Here is a 24,648-nt window from a genome sequence, read left to right as displayed (position 1 = left end):
GGCTAACAAGAAAGTGGGAAATGAGGACATGAAGGCAATTGGTTTAGATCATTCAAAGGAGGAGAGAAACAGGACGAGCTCGAGAAGGCAGTGCGTCAAGGTTATTTGCTCGTAAGATCTGGAGGTGCCATGCATCTTTGTAAGCAGAGGGAGAGAAGTCACATACAGACACAGACACACACACGCACTCTCACACACTTACACACAGTCTCACACACAAACTCACCCAGAACAGACCCTAGTAGAACACATAAGTTAATCGTGTAGTTGAGCTAAGTGGTCAGTAATACTTGAGGTGGTAAGTGAAGGGAGGTGTCCCTAGCATCCTGTCTCATCAATATGTGAGGGCAGGAGGTGTCCATTGGTGCCCTTCTGGGCTAATCGGGGGAGGAACTGTGAAGAACGTGGGATTGGGCTTCCCTGGTGGTGCAGTGGTTGAGAGTCCGCCTGCCGATGCAGGGGATGCGGGTTCGTGCCCCAGTCTGGGAAGATCCCACATGCTGCGGAGCGGCTGGGCCCGTGAGCCATGGCCGCTGAGCCTGCGCGTCCGGAGCCTGTGCTCCACAACGGGAGAGGCCACAACAGTGAGAGGCCCATGTACCGCAAAAAAAAAAAGAACAAAAAAAAGAACATGGGATAACACAAGTGACTTGAATAAAAGGCAAAGTCCAAGTCTGAGTCACAGTCACAGATAGCTGGTCTTGACCAGTGGCCCATGTCATGTTCTTCCTCTTCCCCACTTCTCTTCTCAATGCTAATCCCTTTCCTGCTTTCCAGCCCCGGTGGATGAAGTCAAGCTCTCTATCCTGTTGAATGAGGAGGTGGAGTCTGGGAAGCCCATTGTGCTTCGATGCTCCGTGAATGAAGGATCTAGTCCCATCACATACAAGTTTTACAAAGAAAAGGAGGGCAAACCCTTCTACCAAGTCACCTTGAATGACACCCAGGCCATTTGGCACAAGCCAAAGGCTAGCAAGGAGCAGGAGGGACAGTATTACTGCATGGCCTCCAACAGAGCCAGTCTCTCCAAAAATGTCCTCCAAAGCAACACCCTGACAGTCAGAGGTGAGTCGAGGTCTCAACGGCAAAATGTCGTGTGAGCTCCAAGGGCAAGGCTAGAAAAGCACTTGTCAGGGGAAGTGGGTGGGAGTTTGGTGCATTTTACTGAGGGTTAAGGGACCAACACATTCGCCAGGCTCTTTGGTTTCAGGTAATAAAAATCCACTCAAATTAAGTATAAAAGAGGAATTGATTACTATAAGGAACTAGAAGTATTTCACACAGTCCTAATTACAAATTCTTGGTGGAGAGACACCAGCTTGGGTCAAATGTGTGCCCATGGACCACCTGTGGTCAAGAGGAGTGGGTCATGCAGAACAGACATGGTTTTAGAGGAGCCCACCTATGTGGGCAGAGGGTGATTTATGGAGAACGAGGAAGGGTGAACAGACACCCTAAGAAGAGTCTCCTTCAGTCCTATGGTCCTTTCAGACCATCACTGACTCGTTTTATAGCAGAAACAACTATTTCTGCCCCTCCTATGAACACAGAGTCCCTCAGAGGTGCATGCTCAGTGAAAGACATCAGTTACAAGGATATAAAAATCAGTCTTTTTGCTGCTTAGGGCTGATATTATTTCTTGCTGGCAGAGGAAAAACTGATATATTTAAAATTTTTTGCACTTCCAGTCTATCTTGCCCCCTGGAAGAAAGGACTTATCGCAGTGGTTGTCATTGGAGTGATCATTACCACCTTGATACTTGGGGCCAGATGCTATTTTCTGAAGAAAGCCAAGGGTGAGCCCAGTCCTTTCATTCCATTCTGACAGGCTGCCCTGCCAGGGAACCCGTCACGGATGTGAGGGGTTCCAGCCTCACGGGAGGCTAGCGCTCCGCTCCAGTGAGAGTCGAGGACATGTGCCTGACGATAGAGGTTTTCCTCCTGGGGTGTCACCTCGATAACCAAAGATTTTGGCTTTGGTGGGTGTGGAGGTTTTACTGCCCCTGGATTTAGCTAGGCAAAAGTGAAAGCAATTGCTTTCTTCGTTGGGCTCCCCAGAAAAGGTGAATTTGGGGGGAAGTTGCATCTACATGTGGTCAGAAGCAGCACTTCATGTGGATTTGGCGACATCTAGTCCTACAGCTGGTAGAGTTGGGCATGAGTGGAGACACCCACACACGCTGAATGCCTCCCAGTTAATCTTCTGGTTGTGCCACGATTTCTACCCTGTGCTCGGGGTTATCCATGTGTGGAGGGAAGCCAGGATTACTCATGGACACTCAGGAATCAGAGTCAGTTAAGCAAGATGCAAGCAAAAGGGCACAGCGACGGTAAAGTCTGCAAAAATTTTTTTGGGATAAGGCGGGTTGCTTATCCCCGTTGGTGCTGCTGCCTGGGATGGAAGGAGACAGATGGGATGAGGAGGGCTTTTTCCTAAAGCAGGAAAGGGGCAGCCCCCCTGGGAAAACAGTCCTAAGGCTGAGTCTGGCCTTGGCCTCAGGCCAGTTTGGAATTAAAAGCCTGGGGATTGATTAAGCCTTTACTTTTGGAGATGGTCTTGAAGCAAAGAGATAGTTGCCCGTTTATCTGGCTCATCTGGTTCCTGTGCTGTTGTCTTCCTCTCCGTCACATTCCATGAAGGGAAGTTGCTTCTGGCTAAAACAGTCGAAATGTCAAATTTCAGGGAACATGATGTGAAATCTCTTGGTATAAGACCAAGAGAAGACCTGCTTCGTTTATTTTCCTTTTTTAAAAAGTGCAGATATATTTGGCTTTCTGTTCTCTCTTTTTATGGGTTTTCAATCTTCAAACAAGTCAAATATGGTTGAAATGAGTGTTCCTGTCTGATATGGTTATGCGTTCTTTATACTGACTTTGGTTCTTTTCTTTGTCTTTCAAAGCCAAGCAGATGCCGGTGGAGATGTCCAGGTCAGTGTACTTGGAAGGGGGGTGGCTGTCCTATGGGTGTGGATAGACTTGTCTGGAGAGATTCCTGTCATTAGGAAGTTTTCAGTGGTTCTTGGCAAACTCAGAAAAATTAGGACCTTGGGTGTGAGCGGTGTAGGTGTGTGTGTGTGTGTGTGTGTGTATGCGGGTGTGTCTGTGTCTCAGTGGAAGATTGCCAACTGTCCTTCATGGGAAGGAATGGCTTTATTCTGAGGTCATGTCCTGTCTACACTTTTCCTTATGAAATTATAATGGTAGATGGAATTTAAATTTAAATTTTACTTACTTGGCAAAATAGAGTTGCCTTAAAAATGGTTGTACTATTTTTACTGTTCTTGAGATCTAAAATCCCAAAGCATGGAAACTATCGTTCTGTTCCTGAAAGAAACAATAGCACAGGTTGAGGAATCCCCTCCAGACATGGGATTCACCTCATAAAGGACTCCTCATGTTTGTGCGCCCTTTGGCCCGGTCACTTATTTCAACAGCAAAAAGGTTTTTGTCAAATAATCATAGAGCTGAAGAAAGCATTAGTTCCAAATGAGAGTAAAACTTTCTTCACTTCAGAAAACTCTTCCTGGTTTTCTCATGCTCTTTCCTTGATTATTTTGTTGGTTTGGAGTTAGAGCCAAAAAAATGTTATTTCTTTTTCCTTTTTAAATTTCAATTTAAGGCCAGCAGCACCACTTCTGAACTCCAACAATGAGAAGACATTGTCAGATCCCAACACTGAAGCCAACAGACATTATGGTACCGTCATGGTTTTGTACAGTTGTTTAGAGTTTTTCCCAACTTGCTCTACACTCTCCTGTCCCTCTGAGAAGCAGAATCTATGGGCGGTGGGGTGAGGTTGGAAGGGAAACTCTGGCTTCAAGCTGGGCCACTTAATCTAATCAGTCATTGGGTGGTGAGCTAACAAGCAAAACAAAAGCTTAAGAAGAAAGGCAGACCATTGTGCTCTAATTTCACCACCTTCTAAATATCCCAAGGAATGAAAGGTGGAGAATAATTATAATGCTGTGGACACCCACGTGGGTTCTCTTCACACACTGGACGCTGTGCAAGTGAAATCATTCTTCATTTGTAAGAGAGAGACCAGCTATCAAATGAAGGCATTGGTAAAACATCTTCTCAGGTGGAATTATTTATTGCAAACACAAGGCAGTCTCATTTCAAACTTGCCCCAGCGGGAAACCAATTTAAAGATCTCACTGTTGGTAGAGGCATTAAAAAAAAAAAAAAAAAAAGAGTGGTGCAATAAAGGAATACCTGGTTGAGATAGATAGCTTGAGAGTCAGATCAATAGGGTGGGGAGCCAATCCCGGGTGTTCTTAATCCCATTAGGTCTGTGAGAAAATTGTTCACACCTTTTAGCAGGGGTGTTGTCTGTTTCCCAGAGGGGGCCATGATTACATCACACAAAAAGTTCTGTCCCAGACAGTTTTGGGAATTAAACACTGATGTTCTTTTCTTTTTTTTAAAAAATTTACTTATTTATGATTTATTTTTGTCTGCATTGGGTCTTTGTTACTGTGCACAGGCTTTCTCTAGTTGTGGCGAGTGGGGGCTACTCTTCATTGTGGTGCGCGGGCATCTCACTGCGGTGGCTTCTCTTTTTGCGGAGCATGGGCTCTAGGCACGCGGGCTTCAGTAGTTGTGGCACGCGGGCTCAGTAGTTGTGACTTGCAGCCTCTTGAACACAGTCTCAGTAGTTGTGGCACACGGACTTAGTTACTCCACAACATGTGGGATCTTCCTGAACCAGGGCTCGAACCTGTGTCCTCTGCATTGGCAGGCAGATTCCTAACCACTGCGCCACCAGGGAAGTCCCCTGACGTTCTTTTCTAATTCTGTAACAGCATCACACAAAATAAAAACTTTTTAGAATACACCTTTTACAGGGCATTCCTGAGAAATCTTTTGAGAAATGAGCAATTCCTATAGTACTGAATCATAAACTTTTTAAAAAGTAAAATAAAACATTTGTCGTAATAAGAGTAATGTGCCAATAAAGAGAAAAGAGCAAATATGTCATTGAAGAAACTACATTCGGAAAAGTTTGGTGAATATTTAGCAAAAAGTAATCCAGTGCTATAGAGAAAATACCTCTTTGTGGTATAAAGTGGGTTCTGTTGGTAATTTGTATTTATACATAAGAACAAAGATATGATATTCTAAATTAAATGCTGATAAAGACTTATATTAAAATAGAATTTCCTCCCAAATTTCCAAAGTGCAAGAAATATTCCAATTCTTATTATATTTTCTCTGCATGGATTATTTCAGTTTATAAATGTATGTTAGTAATCACAATAGTAATTTGTAAATACGTAATGGAATGGAATGGAAAACCATGTGTTCTTCAGGAGTAGCATTTGTAACACTTGTGAGAATTCTTTTTAATAAAGAACAACTTGATAAAAAAGATCAACAAATTTTTGCTCCTGTCCAGGTGTCAGCCTGGAGATATTGCAATATCTTTAAACCATGTTCTCATGGATCCAATTCTCCAGCTGAAGGATACTGGTCCACTAGTATCCTTCATGTTTGTGGTCACTGGCTCGCCCCTTCTAGAATTAAGCTTAATTTCTTCTGAGCTTGCTTCTAGTGAACAATTCTGAATTTTGAACAACTCATAAATAGCCGTGTCCCTCCCATGCGATGGTGGGCATCATACCAGTTTTAGAAAGAGACCAGGCAGTGGGTTGGATGGGGCCCAGGGCCACCAGGTGGGTATTCAGACCCCAGATACACTGCTGGTTGCCAACTACACTGAAGAATTTGGGCTTGTCTCCTTTTGTTAGTGACACTGAGTTTTCTAAAATTTATATAGAAAACTAGGAATTCCATTGTCACTCATCCTGTTATTTTTCAACTAGGTTACAATGAAGATGTTGGAAACCATGCAATGAAGCCATTAAATGAAAATAAAGGTAATTATCTATCTAACTTTTTAAAAATGAGAAACCTTTGCTTTTATATAAAAGACACCTAGGAAAAGAACAAAAGCTGTTAAGACCTGTGGATATTTCCTCATCTCTCTTAAATGGAGATGGCTATTGCTTTCTCCAAAGATGCTGTCTAGTGTCTCTTGTTACTTGTCTTAAAAATAAGCAGCAGTGCTATTTTATTTTATTTTTTATAGTGTATTTTTCATTTTTTTGTTTTTTCTAATTTTTTATAGTGTATTTTTCTTTTTTATTAAACATTTAGTAGATACAAAATAATATTTATAAGTTATGTATAAAATATAAACAATAGCAATTCAATAAATAACTGCATACCCACCATCCTTTAAAAAAAAAAAGAACATTTCCACTACCTTTAAAGTACCCTGTGCACTTCTTCCCACCCCAGCCTCTTAACACTTTCTTTGCCAGCTTTATTGAGATATACTTGACATATAACATTGTGTAAGTTTAAAGTAAACAACATGATGATTTGCAGTAATGCTATATTAAAAAACACCTGTGCCTCTACTAGCCAAGAGATGGGAGATCCTCCTGACTTATTTAGTAGCCCATTCTGAATCAGGAAGTTCCATTCTGGGTGTAACTTGATTTCCTATGCATATGCCTCATACTCTCAAAGCAGTTTGAGGCTGGGGACCCCATTCCCCATTTCCTGAGATCCTTTCCATCTTGGAGAAAGTGTTCTGTGCCTGTGGCCATGGAGAGGGCTTCTATAGTTAACTGCTGTGGCCGATGCCGGCTGTTTTCTGTACCTAATGAGCTTTACAAGTCCTCAAATTGTGGTAACAACGGGACCTGAGCCGGAGGGTCCTTCCACATCCCAGAGTGCAGGCCTCCTCATTACCTCTCCCAGCCTGAGTTTTCTCGCCCACTTAGAATGGAGTTAAGCCTGCATCCAGCTTCCCTGTTAAAATACAGACTTCTTCGATCACTTGAATAGAAATCTCTACTGTGGTCTGAGACCCCCCCCCGCAAGGAGACTCTGTCTAACCGCAGGCTGCTGTGGTTCTTTCGAGCAGAGCCTCTGACCTTGGACGTGGAGTACACTGAAGTGGAAGTGACCGCCCCTGAGCCTCACAGAGGTAACACCATCACTCAAGGGATTCCCCACGTTTTACTGTCTGCTTGGGTGTAGATGCCAGGGTGGGCTGTGCTGTGTCCCCCGGACAAGAATCTAGTCACCCTCGTCTCTCAGAAGGGAGGTGGTCAGCAGACAGACGGGCTGGACATGCCCAAGGCAGGAGCAGTGACACCCACCCAGGTTTGGAGGTGTAAAATTTCATTAATTATTATTTATCATACTACTAATGATGGCTGTGTTTTATTGAGCAATTACTAAGTGCTAAGAAATGGGTCTGTTGAGAGACTCTTAGCAGGCAGCCTCACTCCTGGGTGTTTGGGCATCCTTCCAGAGGTAGCCCCCTTGCCCCAATCCAGCACCCTCCTTAAAAAGTTGCTTGCAGACTGAGCTTGTATAAATGAAATGTGCAAGGGGATGAAAGGGCTTGGCTATTTAAAGGGACAATTGGGTAAAGGCTTTTGAAAGCACAGACTCCCTCTGCATGTAAACAGTGGCACCATCATTATGCTTCAGGCTTTGTTTTTATGTGTGGTTCTCTTGGGCACGCTGCCTTGGAGAAGGCCCCTAGCTCTGGTCCTGCACTGGGGAGACTGACTCAGGGTGGGTCAGTCCACAGCAAGCACTAGAACGTCAATCTCAGCTGCTTCGGGCACCGCCAAAAAAAAACAAGCACATCCTCCTAAACCTCCTTAGCTCCCCCAGAGGCTGCCACACAAAGGAAGCAGCCACCCGAGCCTTCCTGCCCTGCTGGGAAGCTCATTAGGGCTGTTGCTGTGCATCCCCCTTCCTGCTGAGGCTGAGGCCAAGCTGCGTCCACTCAGCCTTGCAGGCCCGGGGCTGCTTTGCAGAACATGCCTGTATAGCCTCAGCCAGAGCCACGTTGTGATGGCATTCTCTTGTCACCTCTTGCTCCATGATCTGGAAGGAGTTTGGGGTTCCTTCCTTCTTCCCTTGCTTAGCACGGTTCCAGGTACCATGTCCGCAGATATGTCCATGGAACCTTCCAGGCAGGGCTGTCCCCTGTAGCCCCTGGGGCTGGGTGCTGCACAACAGGGCCACCATGCCCATAGTCTGCAGTCAGCATGGCCCCTGCAGTTGGTACTGCCTGATCTGCACCACTACACAGGGCGTCCCAGTTCCAAGTCTAGACTGGACGGGGCAGGTGTGGGGGCCACGGCCGGCCTGAAGTTCTCTTTGTCTTTACTTCACGGTAAAGTGATTTGCTTGTTGGGTTAGCAAATGATGGGCCCATGATGGACCAGCCCCAGTGCAAGCAGCAAAGGTACATATGTGGTCCCCTTCTCGTGGAGGTGTAGCCCCTGAGGGAGTCAGGAAAACAAGGAACCGATGAGTCGGAGCTTGCAGGAAGAGTAGGATGTGGTGGAAGGCCTGAAAGGTGATGCCTTTTCTGGCTGGGTGGTCCCAGAAGGCCTGTGTGAGGGGTGGCAGGACAGTGGGTGGTGGCCTAGAGCTTGACTCATTTAAAGACCTGAAAGGAGACCTTAAAGGATCCTTAAATGACTCTTTCTGGTCCTTAAATGTCTGCAGAGAGGGTGAGAGGAAGTGGAGGCAGATGAAGCTGGGAGGACCAGGCGGGGCCCAGGGACTGCAGGGCTGCTGGGGTTCTCTTTTTGTTCTAGTCTCAGTGGACTGGGAGCCTTTGGAAGCCTTTAGGCAGTGAAGTGACAAGTTCCAACTTCCTTCTTTTAAAAACGATCCTTGTGGCTGATGTGGAGGATGGATTAAAGGGAACAAAAATGGAAACCAGGCAAGAGGGGATGAGGATGGTGCCAAAGTGCTGGCAGTGGATAGATCCTGGATATGTGTTACAGACAGACCGCAGTACTGGATGAAAAATTCGTGGCCAGGATGGGAGAGACAGAATGACTACATGTTTCTCAACCGAACAACCGCATGGATGGTCGTGATGCCTGCAATTGGGAGGCACAGGCTCATGGGGAGCCTGGTTCGGTTGGGTTAAATTTGAGAGCCCAGGAGGAGACAGCGCAGGGGTCTTGGTGCTCAGAACCAAGTGTGGGTGGGCTCTGGCTGACGGGACTTTAGGGCGGTCCTCGCCAGCCTTCCCTGGTCCAGCCTGAGCCCCTCCATCACCATGCATCGTGGGTGCCGTCCCACAGGTAACAGCTTACTTCCTCCTAAGGGGGCTTCAGACTTGGAAGGAACTGGGAGCCACAACAAGAGGGCAGGGCTGAAGGTGTGTGGGAAACCCCGCTGTCCTCCATGCCCCACTGTGCTCAAGCAGAGAGCGATTGCCCTGGGTTCTGGCCTCACGGTTCTGATACCTGTCCCAGAGGGCCAGGCCCCACCCTTACCCTGCTGCCGGCTGGGCCCGGGCGAGGTGGAGTTATGAGGGCTGTACGTGAGGCTTGGAAGGCTTTGGATTGAAGGAAACTGAAGCAGGAAGAAGGAAGCAAGGTTTTGTCCTTGGAAAAGCATCCGTTTTCCATTCCTTTGGGGATGTTTCCACGTTAGCAGCGTCTGGTTTTCTTTTTCTTGCTGAAGGTGGGGAGCGGTTGAAGGGAAAAGAGAACCCATGGGACCGGGCGAAGCAGGGGTGTTTTCCTTTGCCAAGCTCTGTACCTGCAGGGTTGTAACCAGCCGGGTCACCTTTCCCCAGTTTGCACAAAGGTGCTGAGTGGGCTGCAGGGGCCTCGGCAGGGCTGGACTGAAAGTCACTTGGATGGAAATGGAGAGTTTCTAGAGGATTCAAGTTGTTTTCTGGACCCAGCCTCCTTGGCAGCTGAGGGACAGTTGGGGAGAGCGGCCTGGCCCAGGATGCTGTCCCCCTGTTTTCTCACGGGTGGGGAGTGGGGCATTACTAGGTGAGGGCAAGACTCTGTGGGTTCGAGGCCAGTGGTGAGTCAACTTGACCTGGTCTTGGCCAACCCAGTTCCCTGTCCTCAAGGCCTCCCTCCTCTACAGATGGGATGGAGGAAGGAATGGGGACCATGTCCAGCTCTAACCGTGGCTGGCAGCTGACCAAGTGGTCACTTGGAGGTGGAGGAGGGGTGGGAAGGAACTCGTTAAATCCCGGTTTGCTGCATGTTTGCTCTGAGACTAATTGCTGGGAAAGCCCCATGACGTTGAAGCCATCTCTTTCTCTGTTAACAGAGAAAAACAGAAGCCAAAACAAAGCCCATCCGGAAACATCCCTGACAGCAGAGACAAACAGCCTGCTGGCCTGGTTTAGTCATTAGCAGGCAGCTGCTGCCTTGGAGCAGCGGGAGGAGGGGCACTCTCAGTGAGCTGCAAACCCCGTCCCCCTGGCCGGGCGGAGCCAGGAGGGCAGTGGGGGAAGCTGCTGGGCCAGCTGCAAATCTGGCAACTCAACCAAGAAGTGAAACCATCCTGCTGCCCTGGCTGATACACAGAGTTATGAGGTGAAAGGGAGTTGAGTGCAGCTCCTTGGGTCCAGAGGGCGTCAGAGCGTCCCCAAGGTGACCAGAGGTCTACCGGCCACCCCTTATGTGCCTGGGGGCGGTGGAGTTCCCAAGGGTGTCCAGGGCCCCAGGCTTGGCTGCCCAGTCCCTCCCCTCCATTCCCTCCGCTCCATTCCCTCCCAACGCCCCCAGCTCGCATTGTGAAGGAGGATGAGCTGGCAGGGCCCCCAGTGTCCTAGAGCGTTTGTCACAGCATTGTTTGCATACCATCCGCCCCACAGCCGGGAGCTTCCGAAAGCTGGAGCCAGGTCCGCAGTCACCTTTTCCTCTTCCAAAGTGCCCAGCACGCGATAGGTGTTAGGACCGTGTTGAACGAGTGACTTGCCCATGCCTGACATTGAGCAAAGAGTCCCTTAGTGATGCGGTAGGACCCCCAGTAGACTGGGGAGTTGCTGGAGCTTCCCCCTACACCTTCAGATCTGGTGCCATGGAGAGTGGAGAGTGGTGAGGGCATCTCTGCTGTCCTCTTAGAGAAAGGCAGGTGTCCCAGCAGGGGGTGCCTGGTATCTCAGCCACTCTGCTGAGTACCAACTGCTATTTGGTGCCCTGGGGGGAGTCGCTACGATGCCTTCTGTAAGGTCCTGGCACCCCAGGTGCCCCAAGTACAGCTGTCTATCTGAACTGCCACCCAAGCTTTCTCCTGCCACTTAGGTCATGACATAGGAACCACGACCACTTAGTGTGTGATGAATGACCGTGATTTTAATCCTAAGACCTAAAACCTCAGGAATCAGGCTGATCATGCCAAGAGCTTCCTGAAGGTTGGAAGTCTGAGACAGAGACGCCCGCAGGGACGTTGACTGTTGTCTTCACTGTCCCATCAACCTTTACAGGTGCCCCAGGCAGCCATGCAAAGTCTGGGATCGGGAGGAGCACAAGACCCGGGCGCTGCCCTAAAGGGCGTGGGGCCCGCCAGGGGAGACGCTTGTGGGGACAAGTCGTGTCAGTGTGCCGTGGGCGCCCACGTAACTGCCCAGGGCACAGGGAAGGGGGCAGTGTGTCAGAGAGTATGTAGGTGTGTGAGGGTATGTGCACCCAAGTGCAGGAGCGAAGCTTGTCCTGGGGCTTGGAGGATGAGGAGGAACGGGGCAAAGCAAAAGGGCCATGCAGACAGCGGAGGAGTGTGTGCAGGACCAGGGCGTGAGAGAGGGGAGCCTGGTGAGTCAAGGGTATCTTGGTGTAGTTAGAATCCGTGTACGTGCCCTGGCCATCTGCCACGGAGGAAAACGACATCCACGTGGCACTGACCATGGCGGCAGGAAGCATCACCCAGTCTGGGGTTCCGTTTCCCAATTTATAGAGGGAGAATGCTGGCCACACGGCATCAGGCACCTTTCTACAATAAGGCTTCCTGGTCCTTTGTGCAGGTGAGAGGGAAGTGGCGGGCTCCATCCCCTGAGGGTCGTGTGTAAGTGCATGTAGACGCACCATGAGTGTGTGTACGTGTGTGTATACACAACCTGTGTGTGTACGTCAGCTTAAACAGACGGCTGTACAGGGGCTCTGTCTCCCAAACCACTGAGTCTCCTCTGGGTGTAATCCACACCCTAAGTGGGTCATCTTGTCTGCTGTTCAGAAAGGGTCCAGACCAGAGGATCTGAATCCTGTCTGCGTATTAAAATCCCCTGGGAAGCTCTTAAAAACACCAACACCAGGGCCCACCCTGGACCAATTCAATTAATCTGCAGTGAGGCTTGGCTTAATGACATTTGAAATCAACCAGCCCAGTTGTCTAGAGTTGTAAGTGGGTCCCAGCTTATCCTTAGAGTCACAGATGATACCCAGGCTCTAACCCAGACCTTGGGTGATTGGGAGACCCTAACCCAGCCTCCTGGGAGGGGCTGGCAGAGCAGCTGGACAGAGGGACACAGTGGCAGAGGAAGAAGGATGGGGCCACCGAGCTGGAGGCTACAGGTCTATGCTGGGGGTACCCCTACCTGCGCCCCCTAGGTCCAGGGGTCCCACAGCGACCTGTTGGCCTCATACTTCCAGGCTGAGAGTGATGCTGGAGGGACCATGATCTTCTAAAGCTGGGAAATGGCCCGGGCTCAGTAGTGACAGGGATTCCAGGGGCTCCTGGAGATGGGCACTCGTGGGGTGGGTTAGTGGGGTACAGCCTTGCCTGGGAGCCTCTGACATTTTCCTGCTTCAGCAGTGAGCTGACCTGGTGCCCAGAGGCAGTTGTTGACCTGTGCTTGGTCCCTTTCCAGGTCTGGGAACAAAGGGCACGGAGACGGTGTACAGTGAAATCCGGAAAGCTGACCCCGGTGAGTGAGGCCCCCTCGCTCCCCCAGCCAGGTGTTGGGGGGAGGGCACTTCCCGCAAACTCATCCATGGGGTCTTGGGAGTGGGCAGGGGAAAGAAGGAGCCAAGGCAGCCAGAAAGGGTGCCAGAGTTGTACCAGAGTTGTTAACCCTCTCTTCCCCACCACCCTTAAAAAGTGGCCACAGGTGACGTGTACTAATTATTTAGTCAGTGAACACTTATTGAGTGCCAGCTGCATGCCAGGCAAGCAGAACCTTATACCTTCACACCCAACTAACGGCCAGGTGGACCAAAGCGTGTCCTGGCACCCCTGTGTGCTTATGAGATGCCCAGCAGCATTCGGGCACTCCTGACCCCAAGAGAAGCAGCATGGCCCTGCCTTTTCTCAGGTGCCAGCCAGGGGCCTCACCTGCTCCTCACCCGGGCCCTGGTGCCCTGGGGCTCCCGAAGCTCTTAGGCAAAGTCAGTGCTTTGCTTTGAAGACGCTCAGTAGCTTCGGCCTTTCTCTGAGCACACCGACTCTGGGGAAGGGTGTATGGATCTGCTTCCGCTTCCTTTGATTTCATCCCAGACCCCACTTCATTTCCCATTTCCACTGCTTCCTCATGGAGAGATTCCCTGGGACTGAATAGACACGGAACTGGGGATGCTCCCAGCAATCTCATTTTTTGTGTAATTATTCTATTCTATTCTCATGAAATGAAATCCACAAAGACCACTTTTATTTATTTATTTTTTTAAAGGAAGGATTCTTTTTTATCTTATTCTTATTCATTTTTGGCTGTGCTGGGTCCTGGCTTGCCGTGCGAGGGCTTTCTCTAGTTGCGGCGAGTGGGGGCCACTCTTCATTGCGGTGCGCGGGCCTCTCACTATCGCAGCCTCTCTTGTTGCGGAGCACAGGCCCCAGACGCGCAGGCTCAGCAGTTGTGGCACACAGGCCCAGTTGCTCCGCGGCATGTGGGATCCTCCCAGACCAGGGCCCGAACCCGTGTCCCCTGCATTGGCAGGCAGTTTCTCAACGAATGAGCCACCAGGGAAACCCCCACTTTTATTTTTTTATCTGTTTTTTTAATTGAAGTCAAGTCAATGTACAATATTATGTAAACTTCAAGTGTTCTACATAGTGGTTTGGCATTCGCATACATTGTGAAATGATCACCACGATTAAGTCTAGTAACCATCTGTCCCCATACAGAGGTATTACAGTATTATTAGCCATATACCTTATGTGATATATTATATCCCCATGACTTATTTTTTTATATAACTGTAGGTTTGTTACCTCCTAATTCCCTACACCTATTTCGCCCATCCCCCATCCTCCTCCCTTCTGGCACCAACAGTTTGTTCCCTGTATCTGAGTCTGTTTTCACACAAAGACTACTTTTAAATTCTGAAAATAAGTCACAACCCAAAGGGCATAAACATTCCAGGGGGAAAATAGTCACTATGCAGATATCTTGCTTTGTACAACAAACCTCTACTTAAGTGGAGTCTTTGAAAGGGAATTATTAAAACAGGCTGGAAAACTTTGATAAAGCCTGGCTACCCCAAGGTAGCCAGGTGAAAGACCAGATTATAGAGAGACCCAAGCCCCAGCTGACACCTAATGGCCCAGATAGCACAGTGGGAATGCCCTGGCCTGGGAGTCTGGAGCTGGCTCTAGTCTTGCCCTGGGCCAGGCACTAGGGCTCAAGTTCCTCATGCATTTTTCAGCTAAAATGGATTGAATGCTCACTGTATGGTAGGGGTGATACACTGACTGCGTGCTTCGAGTAAATGGCACCATCATTCTGTGGACCACCATCTGTGGTCCACAGACAGGTAGCAACGATCTCAGGCCCAAACCAGACTCACAGGGTCAGAATCTCCAGAATCTGAACTCCAACAAGGTCCCACGTATTTCTCTTCTTTTCTTTTTTTAAATATTTATTTATTTATTTTGGTTGTGCCAGGTCTTAGTTGCGGCCTGTGGGCTCCTTAGTTGCAGCACGCGGGCTCCTTAGTTATGGCATCCGAACTCTTAGTTGGGGCACGCATGTGGGATCTCGTTCCCTGACCAGGGATCGAACCCGGGCCCCCTGCATCGGGAGCACGGAGTCTTATCCACTGAGCCACCAGGGAAGTCCTTGTCCCACGTATTTCTGATGTTGCCAATATTAGAGAAGCACTGTCTTACCTGAAGAGCCTACTTGTTATCTGAACTAGGAATCACCCCTTAATTAATCTTTTTAAAAGAGGTATTTTCATGGGTAGAGCAGAAACTCAGCCCCATGGAGAACTCGACACTGACAGAATGATAATTTGAAAACCATTTCCTGGGGAATTCTTGGCTTCAGTATCTCATTTTGCATTCTCAGTCTATTCAGAGCTAGCAAAACGCAAATTTAGAAACAGGCTTCCTCTGTTCTTCCAGTGTAACAGAAAGCTGAAGCTCAGATCAGGTTCAAGGTTGGTCCTGATGAATAATTGTGTAAAAATGCCCCCTTTGCTTTCCTCGTGGTGGTCCCTGAGATGGTTCGCTTTCAGTAGCTTTGGTTATGCAAAAACTCAGGTTTATTAAGCACTTGCTGTTTGTGCTAAGTGGTCTATATTACATTATCTCTTTCAATCCTCCACAGTAAATCCCATTTTTCAGATGAGGATACTGAGGCATAGAGGGCTTAAAACAGTTCCCCATGGTTAGGGTTAGTACACCAGAACTGGCCCACCCCAGAGCTGGATTCCATGCTCCTGATGATTGAGCTGCCTTTGGTTTTGGGGAACGGAAGCTGGTGAAGTGTGGAGGCCACAGGGAACCCCGGCTACAGGAGGCCTGGGGGCTGTGGCCACCTGAGGCCACCCCTGGAGGCCCCATACAGTTGGTGAAGGCCACGGCCCAGTGTGGATTCCAAAGGGCTTGTGTTAGGGACCCTGCAAATTAGCCTGAAAAAAGACAGATTAACAAGAAAAAAGCAGTGAGAGTAACTCGGTGGAGTGGGGTGAAGGAAGCTCCCGGAAGCCTTCCTTCTGCATCCGTTGATTCTCATTTGCCTCTAGCTCAAAATAACCCTTATGCCAAAGTGGCATGTTTTGGGGTGGCATATTCTGGTTTTCCACTCTGCTTCAGGGTAGCTGTTCAAGTGGGTTCTCTCAGTGTCCCCAGGCTCAGGTTCTAGATGCCTGAGTCCTCAGTCCCTGGCTGTTGGAAGCTGACTGCTCCCGCTGGCCTCAGGCTGGAACAGACCACAGGCACCATAGAACCCAACCCGGTAGGGATTTGAGGTGGTAAAGAGCCCTGTTTTGCTCGGGGATATCTGAGCCCCTGTCCTGGTGCTGGCACTTAACAACTGTGCGACTTTGACCAAGAGGCCTGACCGCTCTGTGATGACTCAGTTTCTTCATCTGTTAAATGGAGATGGGATTAAATGAGAAAAGGGGATGAGATGGCGCCAGGGGAGATGGTGCCATTTACTCGAAGCACGCAGTCAGTGTATCACCCCTACCATACAGTGAGCATTCAATCCATTTTAGCTGAAAAATGCATGAGGAACTTGAGCCCTAGTGCCTGGCCCAGGGCAAGACTAGAGCCAGCTCTGGACTCCCAGGCCAGGGCATTCCCACTGTGCTATCTGGGCCATTAGGTGTCAGCTGGGGCTTGGGTCTCTCTATAATGTGGTCTTTCATCTGGCAGCCAGCTCCTGCCAGATAGGTACAGGGAGCCCTGGGTCTTATAGCCAAATCCACATCGCTGCTGCAAAAGCCAGCGTCCTGGAAGCCAAGGGAGTTCCTGTTTTTGAGCGTTTCCCACTCAGCTGCTGCCCAAGGGGAGGAGACTGCAGGCCTTGGTTGATTCCTCTCCCCTTTTCATGTTTTTCCTCTGTCAGCCACTCAGAACCATCATAGGATTGATGGAGGCTCTATTACTATTCCTGCTCTACAGCTGGGGAAATGGGCAGAGGTGAAATAGCGTGTCCTGGTCCCAAGGCCAGTGGTGGCAGAGCAGGGACTGAGTGCGGGGAGCCTGGCTGCCGAGTGGCGCTCTTCACAAGCCTCATGTTTCCCCTGTGTGGCCGAACCAACTGGTTTCCACTTTCATCAGCCTAATTACAGGATCCAACTCTGTCTACTTTAGAAGTTAAGAGTAACAGCCTGGTATGGTCTGGGTGAGCCTGGGTAAGTCATGGAGCCTCTTGGGACCTCGGTCACCTTCTCTGTGGAATGAGGGGCATGGGCTCGAATCTGGATCAGGGGTTCTCCAGGTTGGTTACAGTACAGGTAGACTGGCACCACCTCTGATTCAGTAGGTCTAAGTGAGCTGAGAATTTGCATATCTGACAAATTCCCACATGCTGCTGCTGCTGCTGGTCTGGGGACACACGATTAGAACCATTTTCTAGATGCTCCGAGTTCCCTTCTGACTGTACCACTCTGAGTTCTGCTGTGCTTCTCGTTTGAAGGGGTAGGGTCTTTCCTACTCCCCAGCAATCCTGGAGGGATCGCTTCAGCTTGGGCGGCAGAGATAACCCAGAAACACTGCGTGTGTGTGTGTGTGTGTGTGTGTGTGTGTGCGTGTGTCTGTGTGTCTGTGTGTTGAGGGGAGGGTGTGACCCACAATAGAAAAAGGCCCTTTGAGGGTCTCTGGGCTGGTCCGGGAGCAGGCTGAGCGCAGGGCTGAGTCTTTTTTTTTTTTTTTTTTATTATTAGTCTCTGCTTTACAACAAAGTGAATCAGTCATACATATACATCTGTTCCCACATCCCCTCCCTCCTGCATCTCCCTCCCTCCCACCCTCCCGCAGGGCTGAGTCTTACCTGACTTTTCCTTCTTAGGTTTTTGTGCTTCCCCACCTTAGTTTCTCAGTTCCCCATCATCTTCCAAGGAGCAGCACTTCAGGGCTGGCTATTTTGGGAAATGGCTCACAGGGCGTAGTTCTGGCTCTTAGACCCCCTTTTTCCCCTGAGTGATGCAAAGGAAAACTGCTCCTCTAGATAAGCAAAAGGGCAACAGGCAGGCCTGCCTCCAAGGAGCAGCCCCAGGCGGGGCTGGAGAGGGTGTCAGGGGATCTGGTAGGCCGTGGGAGGCACCAGGTTTTTGCAATCTTGGCTTTAGGCTCTGAGCTCAGTGTTTGTTTTTTTTTTTAAACCTGTAGTAAAATATATTGGGTTAGCCAGAAAGTTCATTCGGGTTTTCGTAACATGGAAAAACCCAAACGAACTTCTTGGCCAACCCAACACATAACACTTGCCATTTTAACCATTTTTACGTGTACATTTCAGTAACACTAAGTACAATCACATTGTTGTACGATCATCACCACCATCCATCTCCAGAACTTTTTCATCTTTCCAAACTGATACTCCTTACCCATTAAATGATAATTCCCCAGACCCAGCCCCTGGCAACGACAACCGTTCTACTTTGTGTCCCTGTGAACTTGACTACGTTCAGCTGTTTTAATCTGTCAGATCAGGTGGTTGAATGAATGATCTTAAGTTTCTTTCCAATCATAACATTCAGAGTCTCAGTGTCCTGGCGTTTGGAAGGGATGGTCATTTGTCTATGCCTTGGTCGCTCCAGACCCGGGCTCTGGAACATGTCTGTGGTGGGTGGGGACTCAGTCCCTTCTAAGAGTCACTCCCCAGGTCCCTTGGCGCCAATCCTAATCCTCTGCCCACCTTTGACTCCACGTTTGCCCTTCAAATCTGAGTTAAGTCCTGGATCTCAGGGGCCATTTTACCGTGTTTCTGCTGCATTTGTGTCAGCCAGAGGCCAGCCTGGGTGGTTCTCTGTACTGCAAACCTCATGGAAAACACCCTCAATAGGAGACCTGGGGGTTGGTCTTGGCTCCGCCCTCATCAGGTTATAAGACTTGGACCCACCCCCACTGCTCTCCCATCAGATGTCAGTTTCCTCACAAGCCCCCAGTAAAATTCCCTTGGCCTCAGTGGAGCTGCTGCGGGGTGGACGTGTCAGTGTTCCTCAGGAACGTACGTGGCCCTTGAGTGGATAAGGGCTGTTGTGGACAGGTGGGTTCTATAAAATGAGGAGGGAGGGAGGCATCTCTTCCAACTCATTACCTCCCACTGGGTCTTGACCACAGTCATGCACATCTGCTCTTCTGTATTTTTTCATAGTTGAGAACTTATTGGAAAAAATTTTTTTCTATGCATTTATTTTATTTGTTTATTTTTGGCTGCATTGGGTCTTCATTGCTGCACGCGGGCTTTCTCTAGTTGGGGCAAAGGGGGGCCACTCCTCGTTGCAGCACGTGGGCTTTTCATTGTGGTGGCTTCTCTCGTTGCGGAGCACGGGCTCTAGGTGCGCGAGCTTCAGTAGTTGTGGCTCGCGGGCTCTAGAGCACAGGCTCGGTAGTTGTGGCGCACAGGCTTAGTTTCTCCGTGGCATGTGGGATCTTCCCGGACCAGGGCTCGAACCTGTGTTCCCTGCATTGGCGGGCAGATTCCTTTTTTTTTTAATCTTTTATAAATTTATATCATCTTTTTTGGCTGTGTTGGGTCTTCATTGCTGTGCCCGGGCTTTCTCTAGTTGCGGCGAGTGGGGGCTAGTCTTCGTTACGGTATGTGGGCTTCTCACTGTGGTAGCTTCTCTGGTTGTGGAGCATGGGCTCTAGGCGTGTGGGCTTCAGTATTTGTGGCACGTGGGCTCAGCAGTTGTGGCACACAGGCTCAGTAGTTGTGGCTCACCGCCTTAGTTGCTCTGCAGCATGTGGGATCTTCCCGGACCAGGGATCGAACCTGTGTCCCCGGCATTGGCAGGTGGATTCTTTTTTTTTTTTTTTTTTTTTTTTTTGCTGTACGCGGGCCTCTCACTGCTGTGGCCTCTCCCGTTGCGGAGCACAGGCTCCGGACACACAGGCTCTGCGGCCATGGCTCGCGGGCCCAGCCGCTCCGCGGCACGTGGGATCCTCCGGGATCGGGGCACGAACCCGCGTCCCCTGCATTGGCAGGCGGACTCTCAACCACTGCGCCACCAGGGAGGCCCGGCAGGTGGATTCTTAACCACTGTGCCACCAGGGAAGCTCCTATTGGAAACTTTAAGTTCATTATTAATACGTTGTTACAGTGACTCAAGCACAAATGACATTATGTTTCCTACTCTTAACTATTCCAACACCTGAAATATTCATTTTTAGAAAAATATAAGTACTAATATAGTAGCATGCTAGAAAATTTTGATATTAAAGCATTTTCCCATTGGAGTTACTTTGGCTTTTTTTTTTTTTTTTACGTATACATATATCTATTAGTTTTCAAATTCTTTTCCCATTTAGGTTGTTACATAATATTGAGCAGAGTTCCCTGTGCTACTATTCTATTTTGTTGACATATTGCTGAGCTAACATCTTCCTGTCCCAGCAATTAACTCAGTCTGAGGCAAGGAAACCTCTCAATCTTTGAGCTTTTTCACTTTCCAGCCATCAGATGATTCTTTGCTACATGTTCCCTGCCTGTTAGGGAGGGAAGGAGAGGGATTCTCAGAACTTGGAAGACTTTATCAGAAAGAGACCAAATTGAAGTCAGCCTCAGGAGAAGACAGAGCAAGCCCGGGGACACTGCCAGAACAGGTGGAGAAAGAGATTTTGCCCCTCACTAAGCTTCAGTTTTCTCAGGGGAATGGAGAAAATGCTGATAATTGCCTCATAATTTAGATCTGCAAGCTTAACACTTGGGTTTTTTTTAAGTTCTTGTTTCCTTTTCCCTTATTTGCCTGAGGTTAGGATTTGTCAGCAGTAGTAGCTCTAGTTATGGTTAATGATATGGCTTACCAGAAACGGGAAAATTAGTCTGTTTTTGTGCTCCTCAGTAAGCAGGCATGTGGATGATCCTAAGAAGTCAGCATTGCAGGAAAGTGATCCAGGTCCCAGTGTGGTACCTTTCTCTCCCAACCCTTAACTAGAACCCATTTACTCCCACCCACCTGGTTTTGGACTTCACGCAGGATAGTCTGTTACTCAGCTGAGCTCTCTTGGTTGAGATGGAGGAGGCGTCTTTGCAGGGTTTGTCCATAGCTTGGTGCTCTGGGTTGTGAGTTGACCTGGAGTCAAAGGCGCCCCCCACCCCACCTCTTCCTCCTCTGACTGGTGCCAACTAATTCAAGGAAAGGTTTGATTCTTTTCCTCCCCCTTGTTCTCTAGTGCTCTCCTAGTGACAGGAGCTAAAAGAGCTAAATTGTAGGTGGGTCGAGAGCCTCTCTGTAAGTAAGCTCATGGTTATCCGTGGCATACTCCTCAGCTTCACGCAGCCTGCTTGAGCCTTGTGTGAACTGGAATTCCTGGCTAGCCAGGGAAGTTTGTATCTTCACTCTGATTCAGCGATTGATGGTTTTATGGTGCTCCAGCTTATCCTGAAAGTACTTTATAAGATGGTTTGCAGTTCATCCAAAGCATAACTTATTAACATATATTTACCCCAGTTAAGGCAGGAGAATAAAGCGGTTTATTATAATTAATTAGCAATGCAGTCAAGTTCTTCCCTATGAAAGAACTAAGGTCTAGGATAAGATTTCCACAGTTTAGAGCAGAGGTTCTCAATGCAAGAGACATTTGACAATGTCTGGAGACATTTTTGGTTGTCATATTTGGGGTGGGAGGAGGGGTGCTACAGCATCTAATGGGTGGAGGCCGGGGATGCTGCTAAACATCTTAGAATGCACAGGACAAGCCCCATAACAAAGAATGATCCAGCCCAGAATGGCAGTAGTGCCAGTGTTAAGAAACTCTGGTTTGGAGGAATTCGTTTCCTGTCATTCCTCCAAGACGAGAGCTGGTTTTCCTCCCTAGATGCCCTGTGCCCACCTTGGAGGTATCCTGGGCACATCCCACCTGACAACTAGTGGTTCCGGGGAGAGATGCCAAGTCCTGCTCCAGACACTAACCTATGTCTTTTGGATCAGGCAGGGCCCACCTCCCTCACTCAGCCTCCTTCTTCTGCTTTCTCTTTGCCTGGAATTCAGACTTCTGGGATACTTCTTAAGGGAGCAGAAATCCAGTATACCAAGAGTGGCTGGTCATGGAGACAGGACCAAAGAACAGAGGGGCCCTATGCCATGTCCCCTCTGGGAGGGAGAGAAGAGCACTTGAGGACCTGTCCCCACCCATCCTGCGAGGCCCAGAGCAAACTAGCCTAGTGGGCACTGCCAGCCTGCCCCCAGGGTGGCATCTCCTACCTCAGAGTGCAAGGCGGTAAAACTTGCTCCATTAAAAAAATATATGGGGGCTTCCTTGGTTGCACAGTGGTTAAGAATCCACCTGCCAATGCAGGGGACACGGGTTTGAGTCCTGGTCCAGGAAGATCCCACATGCCGCGGAGCAACAAAGCCCGTGAGCCACAACTACTGAGCCCACGTGCCGCAACTACTGAAGCCTGTGCACCTAGAGTCCGTGCTCTGCAACAAGAGAAGCCACTGCGGTGAGAAGCCCACACACCGCAACAAAGAGTAGCCCCTGCTCGCTGCAACTAGAGGAAAGCCCACACGCAGCAAGGAAGAACCAACACAGCCAATAAATAAATAAATTAATTAATTAAAAAAAAAAAAAATATATATATATATGGATACTACCCGCCAGATTCTGGTACCAAAAAGAAACAAAACAAGTGCGCATAACTTGGAGCTCCATCAGCATTATCAGCATACTTGAATTTTAGTATTCTGTGTCCCTGTTGCTTTAGGAAACACAGCCTGAGGCTCTTGCCCTCTTGTGTCTGATTCCAGAGCCCTTGGGGCTTTGGAGGAACGGGAAGCATGGGATCCTTTGGGTCCTCCCAGGTCAGGTTTGGGCTGGGGGTGGGGTGCTGCCCACAGCCTTACTCAATGTGTGGAAGTTTACACAATGGCTCAACTTCTTGGTCGGGCTGATTCATCCATTTGGCCTTTGACGCCTACCTCTGACCCAGCCAGGACAGAAGGGGGCCCCTTAGGAACTCCTGGCCCTGTTCCCTCTAGAGGAGACGCACAATGGAGCTGTGATAAGACAGGGTTTGAGGGGGAAGTGGACTGGTGGAAACAGGATATTTTTAAATTAGAGAAAGAAACAGAAGATTGTGACTCCCGTTGTGACAGTTGGGTCCTGAGACAGCCCAGGATTCAAAGGGACTGGGCTTGAGCTTGGGCGGCACCAAGGCCCCTTGAATTGCCTCTCAAGTAAGACTGAGGATTTGGGAGTGGGGACAGGGTATGACTCTCACCACCTTTGAGAAGAGCAACCAACCCCCAAACCCTCATCTCCTCTTGGGCCTTCCCCAGGCTTCTGTGTCTTCGGAGCCATGTCCACAGTGGGCTATTTGGGGAATCAGCCCCAACATGGAGGCCACTCCCCATTCAGAAACTCTGCTGTTAGTGGGGCCTGGTGCTGTCCAAGAGGCAAATCATAGCCCTCTCTTGCCTCTTGCCGTGAAAATCATCTCTAATGAATGCAGGCGGGGTTTACGCACCTTCGACGCAATGCCTCCTGTTCTCTTCTGGACATTTTCACAATGTCCAGCCAGTCCCGGATGCACCCTGGCAGGAAGACTGTGTGGTCTCCGGATGACTGAGATGAGGCTCCCCAGGCCCTGCCCTTCAGACAGCACTTGAACCGTATATGCCAAGGGCGTTGGCCTGGTTTGTACTTTCTGCTCCGTTGATCCCACTCCTGGGAATAGACAAACTAGTGTGAAATATGGAAATTGCTTTATTCCCAAAGAGGACATTGGCAGCATTATTTTAAATAGCCAAAACTTGGAAAGAACCTCAACTTAAATGTTGACATTTAAGTCAACAGTGGAACCAGAGACCATTTTTACCTGCTTTCTACTTTTCTGTAGTTTTCAGCTGTTATCCCTAAACTAACAGGTGCTATTAATTTTTAAACAACTGTTTAAAATGTTAAACTAGCTGCCCGGGACTTTATATGCTTGTCACATGGAGCTACAGGGCCCAGGGGAAGCTATCTGTGGGCAAAGGAGCCATAAACCTGGGCACCCAGTAAGCTCGAGGGTCTGGCGTCTCCTGCACCGCGCCCCCTCGCTCCCTCTTTACTTGCTCAGCTCCTGAGATGTTGGGCGTGGGCGGAGCCTATCTCGTGCTCTTTGTGTTGTTCACCTCCGTGTTATCCTTTGTTTTGCAGATTTCGTGGAAAACAGATATTCTGTAAGTACACATTTCATATGCACTATTTTTTTTAAAACAGTCCATTGAACAGTGAAATATTTCCAGACTCACCCAGGTTCTGCAGCCCCAGCAATGACACCCCTGGACTAGCCTCGTCTGTTTTAGACCAGGAGCCTGGGCTCCTCTGACTAGCCTGGTCATCAGGCTAGCCAGGTTTTCTAGGCCAGCTGTGGTTTTGAAATTCTCTCCTACTGTTTCCATCATTACGACGCAGCCCACTTGTGAAGGGAGAGCCTGGAAGTCCCCCGCAGGGTTGGGAATGTAGGGCTCTCAGCTCCAGATGACCAAAGTCCACATTTCCTCTGAGTCTAGGTCCTTGGAGGTGAGGCAGATTCGGGGGGTGTACTTGGAGAAGAGAAGCATCCAACAGTCACCCTCACACACCAGGCCCTCTGCTGCAGGGGACACACAAGGTCTTTGATCCAGTGAGGGAATCAGATGAGTTTTCTTGGTTGAGAAAGCAAAGGGATAACAGCTACTCCAGAAGCCATGGAAAGAGAACAGAGGTGCTTTGTTCTGCCTGGATAGTGGTCTCTTCACCAAGGAGGGGTCATTTGGGTGGGCCATGAGGAATGAGCTGGTCCCAGCAGCGTCCAGGTAGAAAGATCATCAGGGGCAGAGGCGTGAGGGATGGAGCAGTCTCTAGCAGCTCAGAATGGGAGCAGACGAGGGTGCCGGTGACAAGTGATAGGGGAAAGGTAAGTTAGGGCTTGCTTGGGAAAGACTCGAACACCTCATTATGAGGTTTCATTCTGTAGGAAACAGAGGATTT

The 24,648-nt window shown here is 49.2% G+C and overlaps 1 protein-coding gene across 1 annotated transcript in view; it reads left to right on the top strand.

The window, feature by feature from the left end:
• Positions 1-13,353, top strand: part of PECAM1 (platelet and endothelial cell adhesion molecule 1) — a 38,140-nt gene extending 24,787 nt beyond the window's left edge. The window contains exons 8-15 of the mRNA XM_060081505.1: positions 778-1,065; positions 1,689-1,796; positions 2,901-2,928; positions 3,620-3,696; positions 5,826-5,879; positions 6,938-7,000; positions 12,671-12,727; positions 13,292-13,353. Coding sequence (XP_059937488.1) covers positions 778-1,065; positions 1,689-1,796; positions 2,901-2,928; positions 3,620-3,696; positions 5,826-5,879; positions 6,938-7,000; positions 12,671-12,727; positions 13,292-13,353 — 737 coding nt within the window. The remainder of the gene's footprint in view (positions 1-777; positions 1,066-1,688; positions 1,797-2,900; positions 2,929-3,619; positions 3,697-5,825; positions 5,880-6,937; positions 7,001-12,670; positions 12,728-13,291) is intronic.
• The last annotated feature ends 11,295 nt before the right edge of the window (positions 13,354-24,648 follow it).

The sequence above is a fragment of the Mesoplodon densirostris genome, chromosome 18 (genome assembly GCF_025265405.1).
Source record: "Mesoplodon densirostris isolate mMesDen1 chromosome 18, mMesDen1 primary haplotype, whole genome shotgun sequence".
NCBI classification, from domain to species: Eukaryota; Metazoa; Chordata; class Mammalia; order Artiodactyla; family Ziphiidae; genus Mesoplodon; species Mesoplodon densirostris.
Note: the sequence above shows the minus strand (reverse complement) of the source record. Positions and strands in the feature narration are given on the sequence as shown.